General features: G+C 38.5%; 1 protein-coding gene across 5 annotated transcripts in view; it reads right to left on the bottom strand.

The window, feature by feature from the left end:
• Nucleotides 1-13,701, bottom strand: part of TAX1BP1 (Tax1 binding protein 1) — a 49,734-nt gene that overhangs the window by 32,584 nt on the left and 3,449 nt on the right. For all 5 annotated transcript variants that reach the window (XM_026050790.1, XM_026050793.1, XM_026050792.1 and 2 more), the window contains exon 3: nucleotides 157-259. In XM_026050790.1, coding sequence (XP_025906575.1) covers nucleotides 157-259 — 103 coding nt within the window. The remainder of the gene's footprint in view (nucleotides 1-156; nucleotides 260-13,701) is intronic.

Raw genomic sequence — 13,701 nt, 5'->3', positions numbered from 1 at the left:
ACAAAGCACATCGAGAACATACGTGCAAAAATCTTTTCCAATTTATGTTTTTAAAAACCTAAAATGGTTACACATCGTTTTAACCTATAGTTCTTTAGATCAGTGAAAGCTAGAGAGAGCCAGTAAATACAGGTAGATGCTGCATTCTTTTATTACCTTGAAATATCAGCACACAATTAACAGTTGATCCTTCCACATAATTTTCTGGCATAGGTGACCAAACGAATGTGTAATAATCTCTTGAAGTACTCCAGCCAACCTGTAATAAACCACAACAACAAAAAAAGAAAACATTAAGGAGAAGAATTCATTAAACACAGTTAAGATAGCAGGATCTGAGCTTTACAACATACTGTAATACGTGTATTTCAGCTTCAGCATGCAATAAAAAGATATTTAACAATGTTTACAAATCAAGAATATTTTAACAAGCCTGTCAAAGATTTAGCATGAATTTTATTAAGCTTGTTACCTGAGGCAATAAATGGGTCTAGGCAATAAAAGGGTCTATATAAATTAAAACACCAGACAGTTTTCACTGTATATTAAACTACTATTTGGTATACTATATTTAAATTTTTCTATAAAGATACATTAGTATGTTGAAAAACCAGAAAGATTGAGAAGCTAGTACTAAGATGTTCCTAAACATCTTATGCAAGTTATGCCATGTTGACTGCTTTGTGATGACAATCCAAGAGGAAGATCAGAAAATAAAAAGCTGTTAATGAAAACAATGGAGAGGACAGCTGTTTTTTTGAAGTTAAAGGGCCAAATTTGACAGGCCTGGAAGACTAGCACTATTTTGAAAACTTCTCATGCAGCATTCACTGAAATGCTAACTCTTCCTTACATACATGAAGTCTACAGGAATACATATATATATGTATATATATGTACGTGTGTGTGTGTACACACCTATATGCAGGCTATTGGCAAAAACACAGCTATGGTAAATCAAAACCTTGGGGGCAACACCCCGAGCAATTTACCTGGCACATTTTCTCCAGCAAAGCCTGGTCTCCTGCCACCCAACATCTGCTTTCCCTACCGTATCTCCCCTTCTCCCCATCTTCTACTGTTTTGATCCCTACAATAATTTGAATGTTGTGTGTTTAGGATTAAAGGTATCTGAGTATGTGAATTACCCCATGGCTCTTTTCAAATGAGTAAGATTAAGAGACATTGATCTAGAGAATATATGTGTGAAAAAGTGACACTGCAAAGAAGAAAATGCGAAGAAACTCTATCTTCCTTGTGGATGCATAAATTTAAAATGGGATTGAGTAGTGTTGCTAACACCACTCTTCTTGCTGCAGAACGCACAATGTCCTTACTGGGTAATGACAACAATGAACTTCCACAGGATTACATTTTAAATGACAGAAAGGATGAAAATGAAAACATGCTGAGAAGAAAATAAAGACAGAAATAAGCAATGGATGTTCTAGATTTAGATCTAGCTCTTCAAATATTTTAACTCAATCTTTTGGTACTCTACATCTTTTGTGATGATATTTTCTTTCTAAACTAAATCTGAAGCATCTTACTGTATTTTACAAATACAAATTCCTCTTACATGATCATAACCTTCTCTATGGCAAGACACTTTGATAAAGATACTTTTTTCATCTCAAAAGAAAAACAAATAGTTGCATAAAAATAGGATTAACAATAAAAGAAATTAAGACTGCTCAAGAGAAAGGAAATTAAGAACTGAGATAAAGCATAAGATAAAGTCAGTTGCACAGGCCAGCGGAAACCAGAGAAAAAACAATGGAGAGAAGGATGGGGATGCTGGTCAGCAAGTCCTCAGTGCTTTTATTTCAACAAAAACAAAACTGTGGCTCTGGAAGCAAAATTTATAGCATCCTTCTCATCAAGCTTACTGGCTGGCAGAAAATACTTCTCTTTTAACAAAAGGCACCAGAAAAGCAGGTCTCTCTCTCTCTCCCTCTGATGCTAATCAGTGCAACACGGCTTATTCTAAACACAACAGACACAGTCTAACCAGGCCAGGTCAGCTAACAGAAAGGTGTGGTACAGGAGGGAAGGAGTCGTCTGAACTCCCCTTGCGGATCCATTTGTTGTGAAGATCTTACTTGCACTATACTGAAAAAAAAAATCTATTTGAGGCCAATGTGAACCCAAGTCATCCTTTTCTAAGACAAAATTAGAAAGAGATGTAATATTACAAAAAATAGTCCATGCAGATTTGTTTTGGGCGCAAGTTGAAGGTCTTCTTGTACACACAACAATCTGTATTTTGTTCATCTTCCTAGGAATAGTATCAGACCCGAAAGGTCAGATGGTTCAACAGGGAGCAGTTGTTAAGTGGCTCTGTAACTTCTAATTACTCTTAGCATCAATCAGGAGCGCATACCAGAGAAAACCTGAGGGGCTTTTTAAAGTAAATATATTACCTACTGCAGGCCTACAGTTATTTAAATGGCCATCTTCTGTGAAAGCTCTAAGATTTGATTCTGATTTTGAAGCAGAGACTAAAACACAGAGTTTTCTAGTCAAAATATTGCTTAATTCTGAAGTATAAATAAAACTTATCTTTTGAGACAAATAATAATTTTTTAAAAAATCAGTCCAGATGTTCAATTTCCAGAAGCACTCCCTCAAAGAGCTAATAAAGATTATCCCATCCGCCTGCAAAATTCTTTGCAGTTGATGCTCCAGTTCTTAGGGTGACGCAGCCTCTTCAACCCTGTTGTATTTACACTGATAGCCACCCACGCACCCCTGCTCTTGCTGTATCTTGTCAAAATTGATTTTGATTCTTCAAATCCTCAACCCTATCTATACAGGAGAACCCAGGAAAACTCCCATAGGACTTGAAAATTACGATAGCAGGTAGAAGCACAGAAATCCTATGATATTCAAGGAATTTTCTGCACAAAAACAAAAGGAAATGGAACTTGTTCCCGTAATTTCCACCCGAATTCTCTCTAGTAACTTTCTGGAATTACAAAATGCAAAGCATGTAATTTCATGTGCTATGTAATTTCTACAGATATTCAACTAAATCTTTACCCTAGAAATTCACAGCAGTTATTCTGTCCTGTTTCACATAATTCAAATTCTAGATGCCCAAGACCTAAGAAAATTGTCAGTAATTTCACACCAAAGCAGAAAACAGAAATACGTAACCGAAGCAACCGAAGCATTAAATGTGAAGTAAAAACACACACACATACTTTTTAGTCTAATTCAAAGAACTAGGTATTGGTCAAGGCGGACATTAAAAGACCCCTATCCTGACACACACACATAAAATATTTAAGAATTGTACAGCAAAACCTTGGGAAGTTAGACGAGGGAAAAAGATGGCAACCCTTCAAACAAAATACAGGACTTGCAGTGAACTCTTAGCCAGTTCATCATCACATGTCCTTGCCAATATCATTGTTTTGTAAGGAAATCATCCAAAATTCATGAAGTATTTAATTTTAAGATTTAATTTAATTTTAATTACAGATTTAATTGCTCCCTCCAAAATCCAATCTTCTTTGACCAAAAAAAGTTTTAAATTATATTGACTGTGGGTGTTTTGATTGCACTGATTAGTTACTTGCATCAACTTCAAACAATTAGCTATTATTATTAACTAACTCAGCCTGTAAACCTCTCCACTTTTCTACACCTAATTCCCAAATATCATTTTCAGAAAACCTTTTCTAAAATGGAAAGCTGACAGTGCATTCCAACCCCCTTGCTTTCCCTTGATTAACAATCCAGAATGCTACACTAAATCCTTTCTTCCATCTTCTTAAGTCATTCTATTAAACAAAAATACGAAATATTTGACTACACATCCATCATATCCCATTATGCTACCATGTACAAACAATGTTACTCAAAAATCTTATTTAATTTCTTATCTTTCCATAAAATAGAAAACTTTAGGAAGACATTGTGGAGTAATTCATTTACTGTATTTCAGCTTCCTACTGTAACATTTATTACCTTGTGCGTACTCTACGCTTCAGAGTAAACAGACTTATTCCATCTTAAAATATCCTGAACTATTTGTTTTGTTACACATGCACCAATTTGGATGTGAAAAGGCACAGGGATTTGAAATGTTGAAGACCAGGAGTTTAAGATGCCCAATGCTGAGAAGTTCTTCAATTTGGCTGGGAACTGAGAACAACTCCACTGCCAACAGTGCTCTCATCAGACAGCACCTCCTTCTCCTGAAGCTTTCATCGTGACTGAAAACCTTTCTCATATTCAGCAAAGGAAAAAAAAACAATCACCAAAAAACACATACTTGGGAATCATCTGCATGTCTGATTTATCAAATACATATTTGAGGAAAAATAATGAAAAAATATTTTATTTTACTGTTCCTCCTTTAGCATCTATTTGATTTAATCTTACACAAAATGCAAGTTTTCCAGGATACAAACGCTGCCTCATAACTGCACAGTGCTTATCATGCACAAACACGTTCCACTTTCAGTTTTAGTTTCTTGAACTAAAGCTGAAAGTGGAGCTTTTTTTAAAAATGGAAAAAAAACAAAACAACATCTAGAATTTGGTGAGACCTTGTGAATTTGGTGTGACCTCTACTCAGCTCTGGCGAGGCCGCACCTGGAGTACTGTGTGCAGTTCTGGGCACCCCAGTATAGGAGGGACGTGGAGCTTCTCGAGAGGGTCCAGAGAAGGGCAACCAGGATGATTAAGGGAATGGAACATCTCTCGTATGAAGAGAGGCTGAGTGAGTTGGGCCTGTTTTCTCTGGAGAAGAGACGGCTCAGAGGGGTATGATTAATATGTATAAGTTCAGGAAGGGAGAATGCAGGGAGGAAGGGGACAGGCTGTTCTCACTGGTGGCCAGCGATAGGACGAGGGGTAATGGCCACAAGCTGAAACACAAGAAGTTCCGTCTCCAGGTGAGGAGCAACTTCTTTACTGTTAGGGTGACAGAGCAGTGGAACAGGCTGCCCAGGGAGGTTGTGGAGTCTCCTACTCTGGAGGTCTTCAAAACCCGCCTGGATGCCACCCTGTGCCACATGCTGTAGGTGTGCCTGCTTGAACAGGAAGGTTGGACTAGATGATCTGTAGAGGTCCCTTCCAACCTTAAATATTCTGTGAATCTGTGAATTACTTATTCAATCTACTTCAATTCCCTTTATCCCAAACCACCATTCCTGGTATTTACAAACTGGGGGGAAAAGAGGCGGTAAGGGCTTTTTTTGTAATTTCTTTCCTACTTTACTCATTTCCCCTCTTTTTATAATATCTTGGCAAAGTCAGCTGACAACCTCGACTGTGACTGCCTTAACCAAGGGCAGCTATCACTTTCTTCTTGGCTTCAAAAACTCTTTATTCAACTGGAAGGGCTGCCGTTTTCCCCACGCTACATTAAAGAACATCTTACCTATACAAAACATGCTGTAACAACTGACCAAAGAGGTAAACCCAGGAAACACTTGTTTGGTTGAACCAATGTTAACTTATTCAGTGGGCCTTTCTTGTAAATACCTACCGTTACTACCCAATTCTAAAGCAGACTGCAACTCACACTCTTCAGAAAGTTTTCGAAAGTTTTGCCTTTGTTAGTAATTCAAGAGAAAAAAATATGTAGTTTAGACTGTAATTCTGCAAAGCACTCTAAATATGATAAACAGCAAAACAGCTCTGAAAGAAGCAATGTTACAGGCAATAAATAGCATTTGCACTTACACGTGCACACTATAATTAATACTGACAAAACTAGGCTGAGCAGCCCTTTCTTTTTTCTTTTTTTTTTTTTTTTTCTGTCATGTAAATAAGCAGTCGTTTCAATCCAAAGCACAGAGAATACAACGTTGAGGGAAAAACGCAATGGGGCCAAAAGTCCTCGGAAGCGATTTCTTCACCACGACAGGGCAATTCCTTGTTTGCGCCATAACTGAGTTGAAGGAATTTTCCTCATGAGTCACGGTAATGTCACTGTGCTACAGAAGCTTCACTAAATGCAAATTTGTACAGGAGAGGTAACAAATTCTTAGGAGCTGTTTAACAGCTGGAGACTAAGGGGAAAAAAAAAAAAAAAGACACATCCCTTACCGGGCAAAATTACCCCTTGGAAGTTGACTAACAGTGCATGGGTTCAAAATTGTATCACATCAACAGCATGACAGTGTGCTGTTACCAAATACTGGTGTTTAGATGCCAATTGTGGAATGGACAGCTACACACCAAGAACACTCTCAAAAATATATTACAAGACAGTCCTGCAGAAAAACTCTTTTAAAATGATTGTATTTTGGTTACATCATTAAGGTACAGATATTTCAAAATAAGTGAATCATGAAGTCAGAGACACATCCTTATTTTTATCGGTACTTTTATGTCACTTTATATAACATGCAATTTTGACTTGCATCAGTCCCAATCATTAAAGACTCTACCTCAGAGATGATGTCACTGTTCACCACGAGATAAGCATTTTTGTACCACAAGAGCTTAAAGGTTAAACCTCTGGAGGTAGAAGGTGGCTGCAAGATCCTCACGTGGCTCTCCACTTGCGTAACATTACAATGTTCTCCCATGTCTGGGCCTGAAGAGGCCCATCTCTGCTGGGTGTTATGAACATGCACAACCAATCTTGTAAGCCAGGCTATTGGGAACATATGGTACTTGCTGCTCTATCAAGGTACTATCAGAATCCTAACCTATCATCATCTCAGCAGCTGTATTTCCATCACATAGTTCAGGGGACTATGCCAATATGACACTGACATAGGGTGCCTAGACCATAGGGGAGACTTTCTCCCTTACTGAGCATAAATCAAAATGAGAATGGAAACAGTATAAACTCTTTCAAAGCCAACCTGGTACATATGTAAAGGACTGTCCAAAGAAGTGTTATGACAGATCAAAGAGTAACAGAGTTACTGTTTACTTTAAGAGATAAGCATGAAAACGTAGTAAAAATAGGGTGGATTGAGGGGAAAGATTAATTTACCATCACATTTCATGAAACTATAAATTAGTATAATTTTTTTCTTTCAAAATTGTTACCAGCTACTGACCTTTTTTTTATATCATTCACTTCTCTCATCACACAAACCTACTGTAGTAAATATTCTTAGAAAATTCATGACACTTTGACAAGAAGTAGTATGATATTTAAGTCACAGTTAATATCAGATAAGACTAGATTATCTACATCCTGTGTAGAAACACTAAAGAACATTGCTCATTTTCTGCATGAAAATGAAGAGGGCTTAAAAAAAAAACACATAAAAAAGCAGTTATTCTAGATATGCCTTTCCTAAGGCAGTAAAGCAGAAGATGGCAGACTCTTGTCTAATTTGTGCATAGAGTAATCTCGAAACATCCCAAATTAAAAAAAAAAAAGGAAAAAAATATATTCCCTGTTGTTTAAAAACAGTAGATGCTGTTCCCATTATGTCCTGCTATGTTATTCAGTAACAATCTGAAAAATCTCATTTTGATATGCGCCTAGTTCATGTCCTGTACTCCATACAGTCCTCTGTAGATACAGATGTAATTGATATCCAGAACACCTATCTACAGCAAAAGCAGGACACTGAAACTGCTCACACAAAGTATAGGCTTATTTGTGATTCAAAAGCTAAATAGTTCTGAAGAGTATACAAAAAAAAAGTATCTATAGTCTTGTCTTGATATAACACAGCAACTAAACTATTTGCTACGTTATCAATTGCTACATTATCAATTAAATTCTGTTACTGGACTTCTAAGCATGAACAAGTCAATTCTGAGATTCACTGTAAACGACAATTTCTGCCTCTTCAATGCACTATGTTGCATACAAATACATGTACTGTACTGAGGCATAAAGAGCAGCCTGATCCTCACAGAGCAAACATGAAATTTGTGTGCTCAAATAACGTACTAACATCTTCCCAACACCAGTTACTTAGTTTTTCCCCAATGTTAGGCTAGCAGAAAGTCACACTGTCATTACTGGGATAAAGTCTTTCCAGCACGTTGGCCTCAGCAAAACTGTAGGCCTCAAAGTTTCAGAAATCCAAAATAATACATTATGCACAAACCACTATACTTGCTTGAAGCGCAGTTTTTCATTGTGCTTTTGAAATATATACTAAATCAGACTCCACTATGCACTAAACATCTGTGAATCCTAGTCGCACACAAATGTCCTACACAGAGAAGCAAGCTCTTCTTCCTGAAAGCCAAATAGATTTTTTTCTTCTGCAAATCCAGCCAATACGCATTAATAACGAGAAAACACAAAACAAGACACATACAAAAAATAAATAAATAAAAATCACATGGCCATATGATTATTTCACTTCATTGAGAAATAAAGTCACAAGCTGTAGATTTCCCCATACAGAGCTTAGGATCACGTACCAGCCATGCAATTTTTGCAGCCAGATCTAGCACACGTCAATTATTTCTCCTGGTTTCAAAGGTTTCGAGCTGGATTACTCAAAGGGCCTCTCCAGATTTAGATTAATCAGGAAGAAGAAAAAGGTAAGATCAAGGGAACAGCTGGCTCAGATTATTCTATGAGTAGAGATCTCCTACCAAATCCATCAGAAATGATGAACCTTCTCCACATCAGGAATACGGGGTCCTATCATCTACCCTTCCCTCACTACACAGAAAAGTCTCAATTCTAGCTCCAACAGAAGGGCAGGACAGATTCAGGCTCAGTAAGCATATGCCAAGCACTAGACCAGTACTACCAAAACTGTATTTTCTGTTTCTTTTTCAAACAGAAATCCACATCCAAGTTTACTTCCTAACATGGTAGAACCAGCAAGGACAGAGGTGAACAATCAAGACCTTTTGCAGCTTTATTACACACAGACTTTGACCCTCCAGATCATCAAAAATTAAGAAACAGCAGTAATGAAAGATAAGAGATTTGGAGATTCAGTCAAAAATTGTTTTCTAACCTTTCCTTTGAGAAGAAAAAGGAGGGCACACAGAAAGGAAATCACCATACAGTCAAAGTTTCTGTTCATATGACATGTGATTGCGACCTTTTCCACCTTCATTAGCGTGCTCTGTATTGTACAGAAATCCACAGTTCAGTAAGAACTACACATCCTTCAGATACACGTAGCTTGTATGAATATTGTGTAATTGGAATATTCTCCTTTGCCCCATAATTCAGTGCATAGTCAACACTATCCCTATGGTTATGGGCACCAGGCTTGTTTTTATCTAACAATAAAACAACTTGGAAAGTTTTATATTTTGACCTTCTGCCCAGAAGCTCTGTTTGCCTGTTTGTTCAGCATTACAAAAGACCAACATTTAGCAACTTAAATCACATTGGAGATCATTAAAAAAAAAGTTGCATCTACAGTCTATGCAGACTAAGACTAAGCTCTTTTTAGCTGTATTAAGCTGCTAAATTTCAGAAGCACTGCTACTATTTAGAGACTTGTTTGTTCCTTGTAATAATACTGTATGCCACAAACCCCTAGCTCAGGGTGAGGTTCAAGACTTACTCTACACCCAAACAGGACATATCAAACACTAGGCCAATTTTAATTAGCTTCAGAAATAAGCACATTTTTCTGATAATGAGTAGATCATAGTTTAGGAGTTATCTTCTATGTAATATCACCGCCCAACTCCCAAAGGGCCTACAAGGGACTTTCTGATACCTCTGATCAGAAAATTATCTTACTTTCGCTCCTTTTCTATGTTGCATTTTCTAGATATCTTTCTTGCAAGGATAATTCAAAAAGCAGTCTCAACTATTCAGCTTTCACTGAGGCCATTACTATTCCATAGTACAAAACAGAAGTTAACAGTGATGAAAACAGAATACTAAGATATGGAAAATATCAGGGAGGGAGAAGAGACACCTGGAAGGGGGCAGAAGCAGGAAAAAAAATGCATAAAGAAAAACTATGACATCTGAAAGAAAAAAGTACACTAGATGGAAATGATTGATGAAATGCAGAGCAAAAAAAAAAACTGGATAAGAATAAACACAATAAAGCATATAGAAACAAACTCTTACAAGCAATTTATGGCCCTTAACAATAAATTCATCATTAGCATCACTTTTCATATAACCTATACAACACTACATCACTTAGCAGAACCACAGAATAACTGAGGTTGGAAGGGACCTCCCTGCACAGGCAGTGTCACCTAGAGCACATTACGCAGGATCACAACCAGGTGGGTTTTGAGTATTTCCAGAGAAGGAGATTCCACAACCTCTCCGATCAACCTGCTCCAGTGCTCTGCTACCCTCACAGTCAGGAAGATTTTCTTCAAATTAAGGCAGAGCTTCCTGCACTTCAGTTTGTAGCTGTTGCCTTTTGCCCTATCACTGGCCACCACTGAAAAGAATCTGGTCCCTTCCTCTTACCATCCTACCTGAGGGCTTTAATACATATTGATAAGGTCACCTCTCAGCCTTCTCTTCTTTGGGCTGTGCAGGCCCAGCTCTCTCAGCCTCTCCTCACAGGACAGATGTTCCAGCCCTCTGACCACCTTTGCAGCCCTGTGCTGGACCCTCTCCAGCAGCTCCAGGTCACTCTCATATTGGGCAGCCCAYRGACACCCCACTCCAGATGTGGCCTCATCAGGACTGAGCGGAGGGGCAGGAGCCCTCCCTGGGCCTGCTGGGCCCACTCCTCCTCAGGCACCCCAGGACCGTGGGCCTTCCTGCCGCACTGCTGGCCCGCGGTCAGCCTGCAGCCCCCCGGGACCCCCAGGTCCTCCTCCACAGCGCAGGTCACCCGTAGCCTGCACTGGTGCCTGGGATCGTTCCTCCCTACATGAGGGACCCTGCACTTGCATGGCTGAACTTCGGGAGGTTCCTCTCTGCCCATCTCTCCAGCTTGTTCAGGTCCCTGTGAATGGCAGCATGGTTCTGGTGTAGCAGCCATGCCTGCCAGTTTCATATCCTCAGCAAACATGCTAAGGGTGCTCTCTGTCCAGGTCACTATTCAGGTCACTGACAAATACACTGACCTGTGGGGGACACCACCAGTTACAGGCCTCCAACTAGACTGCACCACTGATCACAACCCTTTAAGCTCTGCTTTTCAGCCCGTTCTCACTCCACCTCACTGTCCACTGACCTAACCCACTTCCTGTCTTCCCTATGAGGATGTTACATGAGATAGCATCCAAAGTCCTGCTGAAGTCAAGGTAAACAATATCCACTGCTCTCTCCTCATCTACCCAGCCAGTCATTCCATCACAGAAGGCTGTCTAGATTGGTTAAACACGATATTCAATATATAGAAGTAGTTTTCCCTCTTTTCCAAATTGTAAAACATGTGAATCAAATCCCTAAAACCTGCTCTTCAAAATAGGACTTAAAAAAAAAATTAAAGAGAAACTTGTATCATCCTTTCCCATTAAGAGCTATGTCACTCAGGTAGGCCTGGCCCTTCACTCCCTCCTTGCTAGATCACTTTCTTTTCAACCACAGTGCTGACAGCTCACCTGCCTGTTACACCACAGAGCCATCAAACCGGGGCACTAAACCAGCTGGGAATTAAGGTGGTAAAAGCAGGAACCAAGGGGGGCAGGTGCTTCTCAGGCAGATCACTTCCCTGCTCCAGGTCACTGCACAGCTATGCAAACAGCTGCACTGGCAAAACAAACAGGATGGTACAAGGCTGCATGCTTATGTGTGTGTGTATGTACATACATGAGGATGCGTGCTTGTATACAGGTGTTTTATATATATGTATATATGAGAGGGTGTGTGTATATATGCTCATATATACATTCATACGAGGATATGTATTTGTACAAATACACACACACATATATAACCAATATCTACTTAAGACATTATCGCTGTCAAAGAAATTCACTTCGACTTGTAACCTAAATGAAAACCACTCATTCAAAGCAAGGTCCTTAAAAAACTTGTTCAGTACAATAAAAAAGTTCTTCGCTAACACAGGAGAAGCTGCCACCATCTAAGATGGAACAAAAGTAACAAGAAAAAAAAAAATCAAAAAAAAACCCTTAGTCTATACTTTTAATTTTCTACACTAATCTGAAATTATCACTAGACTTTCCCCCCTGCAACAGAGGCTTTCCGCTATTCCAAGTATTGACTGCTACAACATGAATAACTTATTGTGGAACTTCTGGGCAAAGGTTAAACAAATGCCATTTTAAGCATGTTTGTTTTCTAAGTTTATTCACCTCAGTGAGACAAGGTGGACTTCTATTCCTCTCCACAGCCACTGAATCGATGCTTTGAGCTCACTTACAGAAGTGCGGTTTTCCCTACATACTAAGCCAATACAGAAGGCTATTAATCCTCGTTCCCACCTAATTAGTGAAGAATTCCTTGCTACTTAATGCTGAAAATCAGTTTTCTAGGTATACATCACATCCTAAGTATGTGATGAGGCCACTCCAACACATTTCATCAGTTTACAAAAGCACCTCAAGCTGGATATCTATCCCAAGAAAACTAAGTTTTATTACTTTACTGTAAACATTACTCATGCACATACATATTCATACGTACAGATATGGCTGGACAACTGGTTTTATAGTAGTAGTACTGGAGCTACTACTAAAGTAGTACTGGAGCTAGTACGAAAACTGGATGCTAACAGACACTAGTTGAGTATAAACTGACACATCCAAAGAAAGCTATTTCCATCCTTTTCCCCATCTCATAATGTTTCTTTTCTTTCAACTCAGACAAGGAATTTAATTAAAAAATAATCCAGTTCCTAAAAAGTTGGTTTAAACTTAACTGATTTCCTGATGTGGTTCATCACACAACAGCTTGTTTCACATAAAAGAGAGGAAGCAGAAATAAAAAGCCACCTTGAACAGAAGAAGGAAAAGCAGCAGGACTAACTAATGCCAGCTTAAAGTGTTCCTCATCTGACTGCCAAATCCGTATTAGCTGACATTGCCAACGTAGAACAAAAACCTCATACATCAATAATTTATTACATCTATCATCACAGTCAAGAGGAGATCAAAGGGAAAGATATCTGTATTATGTACACAGCATTTCATATAACCACTGAAAAATCCCTAATTAGAGATTTTGGTTTCCCACCAACTGCCTCACTCTCTGAAACGAACACACACAAAGCCACAATATTCATTTCTCAAAGTACATTTAAATAATTTCAAAATATTTATGTGTAATACAAGCAACATTACCTCTTGAATGTTTTGTCAGTCATGTTAATGGAACTCAAATCTTTATCAAAACATTAAAGTTGCTCAGTCACACTATTTTTTTTGACCTTTCCAGATAACCAAAGTTCTCAGACATATTTAGGAACCTTACATCAACAACATCTGTCTGCTTGTAGTTAATGCCTCCCTTGCGCAATTTAGGGACTGTACAGTCATTGCATACAGCATTTAAATGACTACAGTGCCTGTACTTTGGCAGAAGTCATTTGGCTTGCAAAAAGACTAACAATCCACTGGTGATCTGTCACTGGTGACATGACAAGAAGTCATGTATTCTTAAATTAATAGTGGGCAGTTTCTGAGGCAAAGGTTCTTTAGTAATAGATGATTTGTTACTCTTATCCACTGCCAAAGTATGACTTCTCTGAAGCCCTTTATCAAAACATCCTTTAAATGCTCAAATATCTTACTTAACTATGATCTATTAAGAGCTAAATTGATGATAAAGTATACAAATACTCTTAAATAGGAACTGATAAAGGATTTAATCAATTTCTAATCCCAGGAAAGAGA

Source organism: Nothoprocta perdicaria, unplaced genomic scaffold, assembly GCF_003342845.1.
Source record: "Nothoprocta perdicaria isolate Ctin4 unplaced genomic scaffold, notPer1 scaffold_70, whole genome shotgun sequence".
Lineage (NCBI taxonomy): Eukaryota > Metazoa > Chordata > Aves > Tinamiformes > Tinamidae > Nothoprocta > Nothoprocta perdicaria.
This window is presented reverse-complemented; position numbering and strand designations above follow the sequence as displayed.